General features: G+C 43.2%; 1 protein-coding gene across 2 annotated transcripts in view; it reads left to right on the top strand.

Annotated features, from left to right (window-relative positions):
- The first annotated feature begins 414 nt into the window (after nt 1-414).
- dmd (dystrophin) overlaps nt 415-18,376 on the top strand; it is a 279,023-nt gene continuing 261,061 nt past the window's right edge. For both annotated transcript variants that reach the window (XM_084346660.1, XM_084346659.1), the window contains exon 1: nt 415-750. In XM_084346660.1, coding sequence (XP_084202786.1) covers nt 669-750 — 82 coding nt within the window. In that variant the 5' untranslated portion in view covers nt 415-668. The remainder of the gene's footprint in view (nt 751-18,376) is intronic.

Below are 18,376 nucleotides of genomic sequence, written 5' to 3'. Positions count from 1 at the left end.
TATTTTCTCAGGTTTCGGCTCCTAAATGTCACGTCTATCAGGTTTTCCCCCACTTTCTCTACTTCAGAACGAAGTCCATCCATGTTTCTGTGCTGCTCTAAACTCTGTGACCCAAATCCCCGAACATCAAAGTGAGCAGTAACCTACTAAACTCATTTTTGTTGATCAGATCGAGGTTATCAGAAGAAATCGTGACGCGTCAGTAGAAAATGACTCCTGATTGGTTGTGGCATATTAAAGTGAGCACCACCAAGCGGAGGTCGGATCCACAGTTGACTCACCTTGATAAGTTGCAGCTGCATCATCGCCCCCCCTTGTGCGGAAATACGCGTCCACTGATGCGTCCGCTGGGTGTCGGGTTTTACGCATGGCGTCCGCCAAACGGGACGGGGCCCCGCGGACAGCCACCACCCAGCATCCTACTATTTAGAGGTGGGAATGCTCCGACACCCAGCCCCCGCATGCACACCTGCTCCTCTCCGTCTGTCCGTGTCTGACAGACCCGGTCGTCCTCCTCCTCCTCCACCTCCTCTCCTCAGGAGCTCTCGGTTCCTGCGTCCACACTTTCACTGGTTCTGGATTTGTACTTTGGGTCTCTCCTCTCCCTCCTGGTGGATTTAATCTCCTCTTTTATTCACAGCTAACTTCTTTTTTGTGCCCTGTTATCGATGGCGGAGGGTGTGCGCCCCGAGGACTACTGCGACGAGCCGGCGGAGGACGAGTTTGGAGAGATCATCAAGTGTCGATCCGGTAGGACGTCAAAGCTTCCCTAGTGTGTGTGTGTGTGTGTGTGTGTGTGCGTGTGACACCTCTGCACACTGCTGAGGCGAGGATGCTCACCGACAACAACTTTACAATAACCACAAACTTTTTCCACAAGTGTCACAGCTGCAAAATGAAACTCTAAAATCTGATTTATGTGGTTTAATTTTGTGTTTCTGAGCAGAACACCTGTTAGACTTGGCTCCATCTGACTGCTGATTGGTGTGGATGTGAGGAAGGAGATGTACAAGTGAAGTAATTCAGTGTCACATTTTATCATTTGAAATGATTTATCTGTGGGATGTTAAAGGTGCTGATCGCAGTTTGCTTTTAGACTTCGTCAGACGCGCTAACAGGTCGAGAGATGCTCTGTGAAAATGTGTCTGTGGTTAAGACACTTTGCACCCTCGATATATCATGATGCCGGTGCTAGGATGGGAATCGGGAACTCCATTTCCCATGAGCTCCTTCTTCCTCGTGCAGAGAGGATGTTGACACTCTGCAGGGCATTACCAAATCTAAAAACAGCGCATGCCAGCTGGTGACCTTGTCCACAGGGTATTTCTCGACTTGTTGCTCATCGGAGAGAGCTCGGTGAGGTGTGTCTGCAGTTATAGATGCACAACATGTCAGTTATGAGCAATTAAAGCAACTTTATGTAACTTTTCCCCGTCAAAATAACAGCTTTAAAATCTTTTTGATGGTACAGTGTCTTGTAATAGGGTGAATGGTGTCTCCCCCCATCACTTCCTACATAATGTTGCTTTAAAATGAAAAGCCTATAATTTTATCACCTTTTTCACACTGGATACTACGTTTCCCAGAATGCATTTTAATAATGTCTCCTCGTTAGATCTTCTCCCTGGTTTCGAAACCCCACGGCCCTCGTGGGCTTCAGCCGTACGTACGGTGGTGTGTTCACTGTCGTTGCGTCAAGTCTAGGGTTGGTGAGACTCATCCACCAATGTGTAGTCACTGTTGTAGCCGAATGCCAGGGTGTTAAAGAATATTATTTACCTCTGAAATGTAGTGTTGTATTAATGGAGCATGAAATGGAAAAACTTAAGAGGAAATTAATCTTAACGCAGTACTTTCTGTTGCCGTACATCACTCACCAAAGGACAACAGCAGTGTAAAACCCACAAGAACCTGGTTCTCCAGGCTGCCACTCCCTGTGATGTGATGATCCTGTTTTCTATATATGTCTTGTGTCCCCTCTGTGCCACACTGGTACATTTAATTCACACGGACCTCCCCTCATCAACAATTTGTAGAACTAAATCAGGACTAAATTGTTCCTGAGCTAGCTAGCCAAACCCCGGGGCCGAAAATGTTGTAGGTGTGAGTTGTTGTGCGACCCCGACACTGGGCCCCTCGCTGCTTGATGGCGCGATTCAGAGGCCCGCCGAGGTTTGATTTCCTCTTATAGCGCTTGTAAATACTGGATGACCTGGAATGGACCAAACCAGACTGACGGAGACAGACAGGTGGACAGCAGAGTCGAGTTGTTTGGACCTCGGGACGTGAAGTTCCTCTCGTCTCTCTGTCTGAATACCTCTTTATCTTCGCTGACCTGCCTGCTTTAAAGAAGCTTCAGCGAATAAATAAACCCTTGTTTCCCCCTCTCTCTCTCTCTCTCTCTCTCTCATACACTTTCCCTTGTCTCTGTGTGTCTCTCGCCCTCTCTCCCCCGCGGTACAGCTGGTGGGTCATCTCATGCTGGAAATAGCGGTCAGCTGGCCTGATGGACGGCTGGCGCGTGGTGTCAGATAGCCTGGTTTGGGAGGTTGCCATGCCCCCACCTGCCTCCTCTTTCTTTCCTTTACTCCCTCTTTCCTCTTCCATTGCTTTCAGTTTTTTCCACACCCTCTCTCTGTTTTCCAGCCTCTTCCTTTATTTCTCTCAAAACTTCCTGCTCTCCTTTGCTCCCTAACAGCAGCCTCGTTTTCTCTCTGATCTATTCTCAGTACATCTTTCATTCCCTTGTCTTTTTTGGGCTTTTCATGTTCCTCCACTCCTCTCGTGTTTTTACCACCCAAGTTGTTCTCCACTGTATGACCGGGCTGTCTGTCAGTAGCTAAATCCAGCTGTCTGACTCTGTGTGGCAGACCCCACTCAACATATTTAACATGCCATGTACTGTGTGGTATAATGTATCCATGCGTCCTACAGTCCAAATTTCACTTTATTGCATAGTTTCCTTTAAATAAGTATGTAATTATCACCTAAATACACCTTAATTTTTTTTTTATCAAGGTGCCAAAAAACACAAAAACAAATCTTGCGATGCAAATCTTTTCTATAACATGGAATATTAATGAGAAACAACTTGAAAAATAATGTTAGAAACATCTTTAGATGTTGTTTATCGATAATGTATCACTCAAAAACTGTTATCTGCTTCATCAGGTCAGTGTGGGCCTGGTTTGATCAGATTCTATTGAATACTGAGACCCTGACTTTCATCAAATCTGGCTTGAAATGTTGCTGAATCCTGATTGGTGCAGAGAATAAATGACATCACCTTTTTCCAGCTGAGCCCACCCACCTAAAGCCAGCAAGAAAAACCGAGATAAAACAGCAAAGGCTGAAATATGGCTGTTAATTAACCAACTCTGTTTGAACTTTGTCAAAAAATGTCATGAACGTGAAGGATCCCGCTAACAAGGGCTAACAGGCTAATCGAGGAAACAGGTTTTCTGGTTCTTTAAAACAAACGTGTTTCTGTGCAAAGGTTCCCGAACACTGTCAGCACCAAATCCACTGAAGAAGTGCCGACAGTGTTCGGGTCACGACCCGGTGTGGCATGACCTCACTCTGCTCTGCACCTGTTGTTTACAGAGGAAACAACTGTACTCGCAACGCAAACACAACACGACAAACGTCAACTTGTATTTCTTAAAAAATTTTGAAAATATATTTTTTAAAATACAAATGTTGCTTTTTTTTAATTACATATTGCAACATATACTATTTTGCTGAGATTGATGGTATGAAAGCAACACAAAGGTATGCAGCTGACGACATGTTGCCCACTTGCTTTATCCCTGCTACAGGCTATGTGTGTATCAGTGTGTGTGAAGCTGACGGTGGGTCTGCGTTCTGTTGTAGATTGGTTTTAAAATGGTCGAATTTATCAACATTGACAACCTTTCATTGGGTGAGGGAGACGGAGAGAGTGTGTGTGTGTGTGTGTGTGTGTGTGTGTGTGTGTGTGTGTGTGTGTGTGTGTGTGTGTGTGTGTGTGTGTGTGTGTGTGTGTGTGTGTGTGTGTGTGTATTCTTGCATGCACAGATCTCTGGACGCTAATCCTGATTGGAGCAGACAGGCAGGTAGATTCAGGCGTTACTGTGGACACCTGCACCCTAAGGCCCCCTGTGTAATATGCAAAAACAGCAGGCACACCTAGGAACAAGCAGGGTTCCTCTGAGGGCCTGTGGTCAGGATGGAAATACAACAAATTTCATCATTACTTCTCTCCTTTTGACATCACATCGCTCCTCTTCGGCTCTCTTCACCTCACTTCACCTCTCTTTTGAGTTTTCTTGTTCTGACTCCATATCACTTCCATTTTCTTCATTTCCTTTATTCAGACTTGAAATTACTTTTCTTCACCTCACTTCTGTTCTTTGTTACTACACTTCACTTGTCTTTACTTCACTTCTCATCTAAACTCTCTTAACTTCTTTTAAATCGATATCACTTCAATTCCTTCTTCTCTTTTCTCTAATATCACTTTAACTCTCTTGACTTTTCATTTAACTTCACTTCGCTTCGTTTCACTAACTTCTCGCCACTTCTTCTTCTCACCTCTTCATTTCGCTGCACTTCTCTTCACTCGACCGCTTTTTAACTTAACTTCTCTTTGCTTCTTTTCTCTCCTTCTTCCTTCACTTCTCTTTTGGTCTCGTCCTTTCGCTTCACCTCTGCGCTCTTCTCTTCTTCTGGTTTCTCTCTTGTTGTTGATCCGTCTCTTCCTGCCCCGGCCCAGGGGAGGCGCCGCCCTCTGCCCACTTTCCAGGCTATCCTAACTGATCCTCCTCCTCTTTCACATGATTATTTCTCTCACTCTTCATCTTGTTTCCCGGTTTATCCCTCAAGTCATCCACAGCAGGGTATTTTTTAGCTTTCATTTTTCATCTTCTGATGTAGACTCTCGTTTATTTTGTTGTTTTTCCCCCTCTTCTTTCTGGGGAGAAGAAGTCAGGACAGTTAAAGAGCTCGCACACGAACTCTAAATATACTCTGCCTGCAGACTCACGCAAGGCCATCAATAAATACTCAGTGATTTAAGTTGTCCCTCAGCGCTGTTTTAGGATCAGCCTCGCTGTCTTTTAAACCTTAACCTCATCTGTCAGCGGCACAGGAGGAGTAACTGATCTGAGTACAGCCGCGGCGTCAGGGGACATTTTAGTGCGACGAGCTCCCTGTTTTCAGTTAATATCAGCCTTCAGGTTGCATTTGCAAAACAGCCATTCTGCACAGAGTACGGCGAGAGAAAGCAAAGGACACATTTTAATAATAAATCAGCCAGTATTTTATCCTCGTGTTTGTTTATCATCAGCAACCAAGGACAAAATGAAATCAGTAAAGGCCTGACAAAGCAAATAATTAAATAAAGAGACACAGAACTAACTAGCGAAAAAGTTCAATAGATAAAAAAAGTCTTCAAACAGCAAAATGTAACAGTTCGTGTCGAAACGATCTCAGTGAAATGAAGAAAATGAAACCAACACATTTTTTAAGCTTGACTAAGAAGTGCCATCAGGGAAATTAACTTTTGAAGTTGGTGGAAGGCTGGATGTGATATCAACAGGCCTCGCAGGGACGACAATACAGCCAAAGTTGGAGCAAATGCTGGAAAAAGTGCTGAACAGTAAATATTTTCATGAGAATAAATTTTTTATTTGAATTAAATGACATTTTTTACTGTGTTCTGAGAGATAAACATGTTGAAACTGAACAAATTGCCAATAAAAGTTTGTGCAAATGTTTTTATCTGCTTTAAAGAAGCCTTAGCCACAAACCTTAGCATCTCTAGCTAACTAACTTACGATGTTCAACAACACTAACACAGTGTTAATCTAACGTTACAATATTTTGTAGGGTTACAGGTTACATTAGAAAAAAAGAAAAAACCAAAACAACAAAATAATAAATTTGCTGTCTGTTTTATATTGTAGTTTGTTTTCTCTTATGGATTCACCAACTTTTCCGGCTCCTAACCTTTGTGACTTGTTAAACTTATTTAAAGTTTAACACACCCAGCTATTGAAGCATATAATGGCACAATCAAGCCAAAAATGATTCTGCAGCTCTGAATATTTCCAAGTTTTTGTGAAGCTGCAGTCCTGGTGCCCTTGAGAAAGTCACCGAACTCCAGTGGAACAACTTAAAGAAGGCATGTACTGTATGAAAGCAGGCAGCAGGTATAAATATAAAGCAAGGTCTTGTTTAAAGCAAGAATAGACTCATCAATCCTCCCCTCGATGACATATTAATAAGCTCCTCGGAGCTCCCAACTGTGAGTCGGTGGCTTTACACGATCGAGCAGTCACGTCTGCGGACAGAAGATGGCAGCAGAGGCAGCCGCTGGCTTTGTTAGTGTCCTCAGAGAGACTGTGTGAGCTGCTGGCAATGAAGATGAATGTGTGGGAACAGATCCGCCTGTTCTTGGGAGATTTGAGTCTGGCTCTGTATGAGAGAGAGTCAGGTTGGGTTGATGCTTGTGGTGAGAGAGAGAGGGAGAAAACAAACACAAAACAAGAAAGATGGTGGAGAAGAAAGGCAGCTGTTGTTGTCTTTAGGGAAGAAAAAAGGTTGGGTGGTACAATAAATGACTGAGTCGTGACGGATGTGAAGACACTCTTTCCCTCAGTCGGGGTGGAGTGGAGGGTTCAGCGTATGATCTGACCCATATGAAGTTTCTGGGTCACTACAGACCGGGGAGGAGGCTGTGTGGGGATGTTGTAATGAGTCTGGCAGTCGAGGATCCCAGAGGAACCCCCTCCCTGCTCAATCAGACACACACAGCCACACATCCACGCACACGAAAAGCTCTTTCTGGGTTAGGAGGAGTCATGTCAGGGAAATCAGAATCAGGTTGCACCCCATTCTCATGGAAGTGGGCCAACAGCTCGCAGCGGGGGGATCGATCAATCAGGCCGAGGGGGAAGAGCCACGCTGGGCCGTAGTCAACCACAAAAGGAAGTTCTCCTTGCACAGATTATCACGTCTTTTGGATTGATGCATCATTATCATCAGCGCTCTCTGACAGCTGATGTGGGGTCGTTAGAGGAGAAAAGTGTCCAACATGACTTTGCATGATTAGTCGCAGTCAGTGGGGTGGGAATCCCGAATCGGAGGCAACCTTTTCCACTCGCACTGGGCCCAGGATCAGAATCCTCTTTCGTTTTGGATTAGTTGGGATTTTCAACTCGTCAAAGTGTGGATTAATAGTTTTGGTTAACTTTTAAACTCACAATAAAAGTGACGGAGCTCCGACAAAGAGGACGATTGCAGAAGTACACAAAGATCGGAAAGGGTGAGCGGTGTTGGCTCTCGAACACAAGGAGATCATCAAAAATCACTACCATCATTTGTATGAATTGGATCAATAACCCTGAAGCGATCATTTAGCATAATGTGCACCCACATGTCCACGCCTACCCCTCCCACACACACATTCAGAGCTAGAAAAAGACCTACAAGGCTCGCACCATCAAACACACATGATGGAGCGATAAGATCAGCTCCACTTTAATCCTCTCTGCGGCATCAGTATCAGACACACTGTGCATGTGTGTTGTGAGCGCTTCTACTGTACTTCTTATCTTTGCGAGGGCTGATTTGAGTTTCAGACCTTTGAATGGGGACATTTTGGGCGATCCTCTCTTTGGGACGAACCTTCAAAGGGCTGTTGAGGGGGTGGTGCCCCGGTGGCCCAAGGCGCCGAGCGGTTCAAGACCTTTATTGCATGTCCATGTTTATCTTTCTCTCCCGGCATTTCCTGCCATCTCACTACTGGTGACAATCTAATGAAAGTTTTTAAAAAGTGGCTGTTTGAGGTAAAAGTAGTGGTGTGATGGATAAAAAAGAGAGCTTGTGGGTCATCTTGATGGCAGAACTACTGAGGCACGTACAACATATTGGTTCAGGAAACCTCTGTTAGGTGGAAATTAGTTTTGCATCTTCTTTGTCGTTCTGTAACACTTCCACATTACATGTTTATTACTTGACTTTCTTTCATTTACTCTGGCGATTGGGTTGTACAGAAGGACTGTACGCCTGATGTACTGTACGCCAACACTATGTTTGAATAGCAGTCCAGCAGTGGCTAGTTTTAAGATTTTAGGATGGCATTTCAGCATTCATAAACGAACTTAAGTATACAAAATGCAAATGAAAATAAAAGCCACCTCTGGGTGAATACTGTGTGTAATGACAGATTCTTCGTCTGGTCTTTTATAGTCATCCACCACAGGAAGTCTTAGAAAGCCTCAGTAATACACCCCGCTTTATAGATTATTCACTTCTGCCCGTGTACCCTGCATGGAAATAACAGGTTAAGTTAAATAAATGATATAAAACAGAGGGAGATGGGAAAGATGCAGAAAAGAGGGACGAGTTTAATTTAAATGAGTGATATCACCTCCCATCTGCACTCCTGCCGCATCTCCCTCTTTCAAGTGCATCCTTCAGCACTCGCCTTAAAACCTGCAGTGATTTCTTTCCAAGAATTCGAAATGCCCTGGCGTCTCCGGGAATATTTTAGGTGTGTCTCTGTGAGTGTGTGCAGAAAAAGAATAGCACTTAAATAAGGCCTCTTTCCTCTCTTCTTAATGAATACTGCATTGGAAAGTGAGCCTGAGTGTTTATGCATTTACATTCATGTAGGGAAATGTGAGTTTCCGTGACTGGATCTTCACTGGGCTGTGCTCTTTTTCCTTAATATGTCAGTTGCAGGAAAAATTGAGCGAGCCACAATTTAGTCGATACTCCTCACACACCAGCAACCGCCTCAGGGTCTCTATGTTATTCACTGTTTAGAAGAGTATCCTCAGCTGTAACACTTGTCAAGTATTCTCTTATTCATCTCCGACTGTCATATTCCCTTGACCGCCCCCAATTTGAATCATGTGCTGCTTTTCTCAAGCAAGACGTTTTTTCAGCATCTAGCTTCATGTCAGACTGCCGCTTCTTTATTTCTGTCACGTCACGGAGCTGCACTGGAGCATGTAACTACTGTCACTGCTAAATATGTAATGTTTTTATCTGCTGATCTCTGACAGCACCCACTGAGGCTCCCTAATATGCTTTCTGTACTACTGTTGTGACCTTATTGTAAATAAAACTCGATCTCAAATAGAACTGAACAGATAGACTTGTGTAGCAGTTGGGGGCATCAGTTATGCTAATGACTACTATCCTATCCTATCCTATCCTATCCTATCGTATCCTATCATCTCCTATCCTATCCTACTCTATGCTATCCTATCCTATCCCTCTCCTATCCTACCCTATCCTGTCCTATCCTATCCTATCCTACCCTACCCTATCCTATCCTATCCTTTCCTATCCTACCCTATTCTATTCTATCCTGCAAAAAGGCATCTCTTCATGAACAGGAGGCATTCATCAAGTTGAAAAGGGAAAATTTCTGACAAGTTTGTGCAGTTAAAGAGAGTTCGGTGAATCTGACTTGAAACTTTCTTACGTTGGTCTGTTGATCAGACAGTCAGCTTATTGTTTCAGCTATGCTGACGCAACACTCGCTGGTGCTTCAATGCTGTAATAGTGATTCACATTTTCTTTCTTGTGTCAGAGGGAAGAACATGTCTCAGTAAAACCTACATTAATTGCTTTTTTTGGGGGGGTAACTGTTAATATTCCCACAAATCGCTTTACAGTACTTTGGCGTTACTTTTGTGGAGCGTTACTTTTGTGGCATATCAGTTTGGGGTGCGGCACTTTTGTGGCATGTAACTTTTGCGGCACATTACAAAAAACAAAATGAAACCAAAACAATATGCTGAAAGAGGCTAAAACGCCCCCTGGACATGAGAGAAACTGCAGACTTGATACATCACATTACACCTTTCACATATACATTGTCATTAAATGCATTGTTAATATAAGGATATATATAAAAGGATATTGGTTAGAGCAGCTTTAATATGAATTTGAATGGCCTGAAGAAGGTTTGCCTCCTTCCTTCCGTGAAGCAGCTGTCCCTGTGTTCAAGCATGACTGACTGTGAAGTCTGCACAGGAAACACTTCTGTATTTGTTTTTTTCTCAGCCAGGTGAACACTTTTACGTCAGTACGTTTGAGAGGAGTGTTTGTGCATGCCTAAGTGGACGAGTGTGTGTGTCAGCTTAGCGACACTTCTTTCTATATGTGCTCTCACAGCTCAGTTATAGATCTACAGTTGCCCTGATTCAGTTTCAGCCGAGCACTTTTTAATCTGGCCTTTGCTCTCTCCAGTATTTGCTCTCCTCGTCTCTTGTTTGTTCTCTCGCTGTCTCCATCTCTCTCTCTCTCAGCCGCTCTCTCCTTTTCTTTGTATTCTCTCCTCTTGTATTGCTTGCTGTCTCTCCATTGTCCTTGATTTTCATTTCTGTTTTGTTGTTTCATTCTGTACTGTCATCTCTGACACACACGCACAAAAAGCGACAGACACACACTCCCTGCCTCTTGACTCTCTTCTGTTCCTCACGCCTTTCTTCCTGCTTTTTCTTTTTTATCGTAAGACCAATGTCAGCAATGTTCTTTTCATTTTTTGCTCCCTGAAATTGTGTCACAAGGTTGTTGAAAGGAAAGCAATGGGATGGGAGAGATGATTTAGAAAAGCACAGATGAGGGGGGAAAAAGGGAGTGAAAGAAAACTTCAGAGAAATTGAGACAGATGGCCAGAGGGCAGATAGGGACACTTAGGTTGAAAGGTTGAATGGATGATACGATGGAGGGACAGATGAAGGGACGGGAAGGTGTAAAAAAAAATAAAAAAGAATGCAAGGAGGCTAGAGGTTTGGGAGGGCAAGTCACAGGAGGATTTCAGATGAAGGATATGCTGAAGGATGGAGTGGGGAAGGTTGAAAGAGCATATTTCTGCTAAAGCTGCTTGGATGGAGAGGTTCAGAGGTGCCGAGCCTGAGAAACAGGAGGCTTTGAGGAAGATGGTACCAGATGCAGGAATAGTAAGAAAGAAAAAAGAATATTACGTCACTTTTGAAGGTCTGGAGGACGGTGCACCCTCGGAGCTTGCGGTAAGGAGGGCGCGACGGAGAGATTTTGTATTTTGAAGGTCGTGCCTCTTAAATATGAGAACCAGTGAGGGTCTGTGGGGTGTCTTGTGTGTCTCTGGGCTGGTTAGCAAGCAGTCTGACTCACCAGATGTAGACTGCTGCGAGAAGCATCCCACTGGCCAAATACTTTTTTCTTTTTCTCCGTTCTGCTCTCCCTGTGTCGCCACTTTCAAAGTCTCTGAAAGCAACAGCTGCCAATGCCCCCGCTAACATGCTACGTACTAAAAGTGATGGAAAACTTTGGCAAGACACTGAAGATTGGGCAGGAAAGCAAGGTTTCCAGGCTGCAGAATATAATGGATATAAAATCTACAATCTAAAAGAGTAGCTCTTATTGTTTGTTACAAAAGGGTAGCAGAGAGGACTTGGCTGGATTTTAGCTAACAACTAGCTAGAGGTAACAGTGGTTTTGGTTAGGTTTAGGCACTAAAACTACTTGGTTAGGTTTAGGCATCAACTTTTCTTGCTCATTATACTACTGCACTTCAAGAACCAGGCTGTATGTGACGGGTTGGGAGTGAGAACAGGCTGCAAATGACAACATGTCTAGACAACAACAGACGCATCACCATAAAAAAATACAATTCATGATGATTCACGATGGAAATATACCACAAGACACCTGATGTGTTAGCGTGTCACTGCAAAACCTTATTAGAGGACTGAAGCGTAGGGTTCGATGTATTATTCATCAGGATCATGAATGAGATTCTGCACGTTTGTGATTTTTTTTGGTAATATTACTATATTACAAGCACAGCACCATGATGCATTTTCCATTTCACACCATTGATTCTGTGATTTTTGCAATTTAGTGCACAAAACCGACTTCTCACATTGGCCCCCGCCTGAGCTCTGTCATTCCGGTAATGCATCCCGCGACTGATGTTAAACCCGTCCCTAACGGCCATTTTTACGGCCATTTTTAAGGCCGGTGGAATATTTTACGATCACGGGAAAACAAAGTTGTTAATAACACATATTACCTATCACACGGCCCCGAGAAAATGAAACCGCGAGAATGAATTACATGCCTGTCTTTTCCAGCCTCTCGCGCCTGATTTGATTTGGCGGGAGTTTCATTAGCCTTGTGCGAAATATTTAAGGTCATCAGCGGCCCTATGGCTTTTTAAGGCCAGCACTTCATTATTCTGATTGAAGAAATTTAATCAACCTGACCTCTTTTCCACCTGTACCGCACACTGATTGTAAGTTCTGCCAGACCTGCTGGAAAGTCCGGATCTTAGCAGGTAAAGATGGCCTGAAGTGCACAACAGTACACCTTGTGATAAGAGGATTATTAGCAGGAATACCACGACTAACAGAACTGAGAGAATTGGAAATATACTTTAATATCTGAGATCAACGGGATTATCCTTTTTAAGTCAGGTAACCATAGCGAGGAAAATGTTGCGTAAGTCACCAAGTCTGCTCTTAATAATGCTTTTGATGTTTTAATGTTTGATGTTATATCAGACAGTGAAGGAAAATCAGGACCAGTGTGCCTAACTTATCTTTAAAAAGCCTGCTGCGATGTAGCCCAGTCTTTTGTATGACTGAGTGACTGTGCTGTTTTTTAAAGCTGGTTTTGTTCTCGCCATGACCGAGTCTTCCCCCGGGCACGGGCTTAATGTTGCTAAGTTTCATTAAAGGGCTGCAGGTGTCTCGGTGGATCAGAGGTGCAGCTGTACCTCCGGTTTCGACACCCGCCAAACGCACCGTGCCCCCCCCCTCGCTGTGTCTCATTTCCTGTCACTCTTTAACTTTAATTACATTTGCTGCGTTTAGTTGACGGCGCCACGTCGGCTAATTCGCTTCAGTTCTATCATCACCATTACAAGCATCCTGTAATAAGGAGGGCAATGATCAAAGCCACTGCGACATGACAACAGCCTTGTGAGCATGGAAGGAACATGGTCCAGGAGAGCGCAGTAGCAGTAGCGCATGCTTCGGCGAGTTCAGTGACCAAATACATTTCATGTATTTGACCGCACATCTAGACCATTTGGGTGGCTATATGAGAAAGTTTCTGTCAGAAAGCCATTCAGAAGTCAGGTGATGTATACGGTGGACATAGACAGTGTGGGATGAACGGATCTTGACCTTCAAGCTGTTTGGTTAGAATCTGGCAGCAACAATACTCGGTTAGGTTTAGGAAAAGATCACTCACCAGCTAACCCTGTGTGTATAGTTTCTTCATCACCGGGCTACTAGATCAAAATATTTCACAAAGATGCACCAATTAACCAAAGCTCAACGCAGCAAAGGTGAGGAGTTTTACATTTTTAAATTGGCATGGATGTTCTCCCCACCGTCGACGAGAGAGTCGAAGGACTGACTTAACCGTTCCCTCCAGCGGCAACACCATCTGTGTGTGCCGGAAGAAAAAAAACAAAAAAACGAAACCAAGTCAAATCTTAAATATCAAGGGATCCCTTTTTAAGAATTACGGAGAACAAAAACAAGTGAAAGGGCTGACATGCAGAAGAAAGAGCGAGGGGGGAGAGACACACGGAGAGAAGGTGGGAGGGCTGGGGAGGAGAGGGACAGGGCTCTGATTGCAGTTAATTGCTGTTCACATCCAGGGCGGGTCTAATCACTCTGAGGCTCTGTGCACGTGTGTGTGTGTGTGTGTGTGTGTGTGTGTGGGTGAGTGTGCAGACTATGCTAATTCTTCCCCAGCCTCTGGGTATAGCCCTGAGCTCAGCGGAGCGCCGGCCTGGTCGTGCTTTAGCCTTGGTTTATAATTAGCAAATAGATTATATTCCAGAAGCTCCGCTGCACCCTCCACGCCTCCGAATCAGACAGGGATCCTTTTTCAGCTTACATAAGACTGAGAGGAGAGACGGGGAGCCAGGACCATAGATAACACCGTATAAATAACTTTTCCTGCCTCTATTTAATTTTACGTGCCCGTGTGATATCTTTGTCCCCTCTACAACCTTTTTCTTCTCTCCGTCTCGTTGCTCAGGCAGAATCTGTTTTACCGCGTTGAAGTCTGGAGCTGACACAGGAACACCCGCCGTGACACAGTTTACATTTTTAGATGAAAAAAATCACAGAATGGGTTCAGTTTGATTTCAGATTTGATTTTGCTAATGTACAAAATAAGGTTAAACTTGGGCTGCAACAGTTGGTTTCATCATGGATTTGAGTTGATTTTTTCATTAAGTCTATAAAATATGAACGATATTCAACATAGTTTCCCAAAGCGGAAAGTGACGTTTTTAAATATCATCTTATGTCACACATCACTGTATTCCCCCTCTGCCTGAAACACTTTGTTTAAGCTCCTGTCTCTTTAAGGCCCCCTCCCCCTCCTGAATACCCAGTCTGCTCTGATTGGTCAGCTCACACAGACCTGAGCCAGCACCGCATACAACAACAGAGCAGCTGTGTTAAATCAGTTCTAGCCTGCCAAACTAGCTGCTAGGCATAAATTATGCAAATGTGTGACATGATGACGCAGTGTGATGTCACAGAATTAAAGGAGGGACTGCTGACGAGGCGTTTGAGGAGCAGTGTTTTCTGTGGGAGAGAGGAGATTCTGTTGGTGCCGACTTTGACCTTTGTAACTTTTAAGACCTTGTACATGCACAAGAACATATAGAAAACACTGAAGGAAAGGGAAAAAACTAAAAAGCATAATAGGTCTCCTTTAAAATCCAGTTTTAGTCAAGCTTCTTTTTTTAGCAAGTGAGACAACAGGTGATGACACTTTCCTTCGCCTTTTGCAAAAACCTTCCAATGGCTTTTTAATGGACCTTGACGGCATCTACTCACCTAAACCATAAACTAAACCAATGAAAATGAAACACTGCAGGGGAGAGATTTACTGTCGGCTTGTATTGTCACTGAAATGTCGTGAGGGCTGTTGCCATGTGGCACGTTTCCAAAAACAAACCCAGAGCCCCGGGTCCCTTTTGGATCCTGACTTACAGTTTAGAAAATGCAGCGTGGGAGTGATCGAACTTTATGACACCTCCCTCCCTCTGAAACATTCACCATCTGTCGTCTTCCGTCAATTGATTTAAATAACATTTATGAGCTGGATTAAACTGGAGGAGAGGAAGCCGAAAAGCAGTCTTATTGGAGCAGAGGCAACACTCCACATCAATCACCGTTTCAAGCACCATTGTCAAAACCATCAAATGCATCAGTTTGGTAGCGTTTTTCCTCTCGTTATTTATTCATCTCTGCAGGATAGTGTGAGTTTAATTAAAGACCGTCCAACTCAAGCATTGTAGTTGTCTGCTCCGTTCGCTCCATTAGATTTAATTTGACCCGGGCAGGAGTGCAGATCAATCAGAATTGTGTCTTAATGAGCAAGTCTCACTTGGCTGGTCGGTTTTCAAGCTGCAGGGCCTCGTAGTCTGTTAGTTGACTTGTTTACACGCCTTTAGCTAGAATTAAATTCATGAAGGGGCTCTGGATTTGATGCCACGGTGGCTCAAGCTGTTGTCGGCATGTTTAACTTGGAGACAGGGGTGCGCAGGAGTGGGAGGAAAATGGAATTGATGCTCAACATCTTTTCATCCAAACATATGCAGGTGTTTTTGAAGAAGTTTTTAATGGAAATGATTGCCTTCAGCGCCGAGCAACATGTGGTAAATATACACCGTGTCGGCTTGAAATGAGGGATTAATTCCTGGGATCAAGTTGGTATCAATATTGCTCGAGCTGCCAGAAGCACGGAAATTTGTCTTGGTGAATTTGCTGCTCAGGCTGAATCACACGAAGATTGAAAGGCACAAACGGAACAAACAGCGGAAACGATATCAGAGAGCATACCGAGGTCACCGACAGAACACTTCGTGATTTTAGAATAATAAAAATGCAGTCTGTCTGTCGAAGCCAGCGCCGGGACATTTTAGCTTAGCGGAGCATAAACACTGTCAGAACAGGGAAATAGCTTGCATAGCTCTATTCAAAGTGGTGTTATTTAAAAAAATATGTATACAAATAATTTTAAAAAATGAAATAAAATTTATACTCCTTATACTACTTAGCTCAATTAGGCATGAAGCTCGCGGTCAGGACCAGGAGCTTGGGAAGCGTTGGTGTTACTAGCTGGTTAGCATGCTTGATATCCCAGAAACACAATACATAGATGTAATAATGAAAAACTGTAGTTTCTTCATATTCTGTTGATATTTCAGCAAATTTTTGAATATTGTAACATATTGAACCGTTTAAGTTAGTGGTTTGTGGTGTTGCCGTACCTAACTGTCCAAGATGGCCGCCCCGCTGGCGCCTGTGCTACTCTGATTGGGTAGCTTATCCCCTTCTCGAGTCAAGTTTATGCTATGCTAAGCTAATTGTCTCCTGACTCTTGCTTCATAATTAAACTAGCATTGAATAATTCTTTTGCACACATGCGGACAGCCCAACAAGTTCTGATTAACACGCTTTAGCTTATTAAGTACAACATGCTAGCAACATTAGCATTCATTTGGAGTCATTTTGTGTCCACCTGGTGAATGGATGTTCACCAGCTGGTCGCTAACGTTGACAGTCTGCTGTTTGGTGCTGAGCAGGTTGGGTACAGTTTTTTGGTTTTTCTTAGAAAGCTAGCTTCCTGCTGTGGTTTAAAATGGTGCTTTTGAAAGCTGTGACAATAAATCAAAATAATCATGTGAGTGTAATTCTCAAAATATCAAACTGTTCCTTTTAATCCATCATATTTCTTAAGCTTCATTATGAGCTCCAATTCAAACTATTTTCATTCTCCACATGTTTTCCAGCAGTGATAGACGTTCTCTCGCTGTTGTGTCCCTGATTAAAGCTAGCTTTAAGTCCCCCTGCTTAATCAACCAGGGTGGCAGACAAATTTCAGAGGATAAATTATTCCTTAATATGAGACAAGCTAAACAATTTAATTAGCCCTCTGGTTGTTTGAATCCATTGTATGCTTTTATAACATAATTCAAAAAGTGCTTTGGGTGTTGTGTGTTTGATCAACAATAACAGTGAAGGAAGGGGAACCCTTAAAGTGTTGTCTTCTGGTAGAAGATGCTCTAAAAAAAAAAATATAATCCCTGTTTGACAAAAAAGACTCATTCGCTGTCGCAAAATGATGAGAAGCATAAAATTAAAACATGTATTTTTGAATTAACTCATGTGACCTCTGGGTTTGGAAAGTATTAACACAGGCTTTTGTGGTTTAATAGAAGACATGTTGAATCACATTAGCAGGACAGAGCTAAAGCTTTGTTGCCTGTTTCATTAAAGTGGTACTGTAATAGTCTGCCAAGTGTAGTGTAAAACCTTGAATGTTTTTTGTATCTCTGCACTTGCAGCAGAAAAACATCTCCTGCCGGAGTGAACGGAGCCGAGCAGTTTGACACAGTTGCTCCGTCAGCAGTGATTTTTAATGTGACAGGAAGTCTTAATTTACCCAGAATTCATGGGATATCAGTCATACTAAAAGACAGTCAAGACAGCTTTGTAAAAAGGACGAATTTAGACGTCTATCTGAAGTCTGACTATTAGTTTGAGCCTTGGGTTGACATCTTTTAGAAAAAAGCACTGTGGTTATGGTTAGGGAAAGAGCATGACCTTGTTGCGTCTCCCGACTCATCTAGACTCGTTAAGCCTACAATAAGGTCTCGCACCACGCTAATCTCCATTGTGTTTATGTCTACTTCCCCATGAGATCACGTGAGAGGGATGATGGGTGAGCCCAGCTTCAGTCTGCAGATCCATGAAGCCAGAGTGCTGCACGGAGCAGTGTTTGCTGTTTATACTGTAGATTTATTAATATTGAACATGACGCATTTCCAAATTTGACACTGCATATGATTGGGTCCTCAGCAACAAACCTGCCAAGTGTGAATTAGACTGGATGAACAGTTGTTAAGATATGTGAACTACAGACAGACAGATGGACAATTTAATCATGCTGGTGAGCATGCTAACCTCAGTAGATACTTCAGATTCAATTTACCACACCTCTAAATATCAACTGATAAAGATTATTTCCTTTACCTATTAATACGCCAAGGTTTTTTATGGTTCAATATTTAAACGTCTGAGCTATAAAATGTCAAATAATTGCAACTGCTTCTTTTTACTCTTCATTTACTGTCTTAAATGACGAAGATAAGCAACGAATCCTCACATTTAAGAAGCTGGAACCAGAAAACGATCATATCAAAATAGTTGATCGACTTATTTTATTGACTGCTGATAAACCCAGTTCAAGTGTGAGTTCAGGTGTGACTAATAAAATGTCTCTTGAAATAAAGATTACAGATGTTAGCTGTAAGTGAATCTGCTAGAAGCCTTTAAAGTATCTATTAGTGGAC

The sequence above is a fragment of the Pagrus pagrus genome (assembly GCF_965226575.1).
Source record: "Pagrus pagrus genome assembly, chromosome: 24".
Classification (NCBI taxonomy): Eukaryota; Metazoa; Chordata; class Actinopteri; order Spariformes; family Sparidae; genus Pagrus; species Pagrus pagrus.
This window is presented reverse-complemented; position numbering and strand designations above follow the sequence as displayed.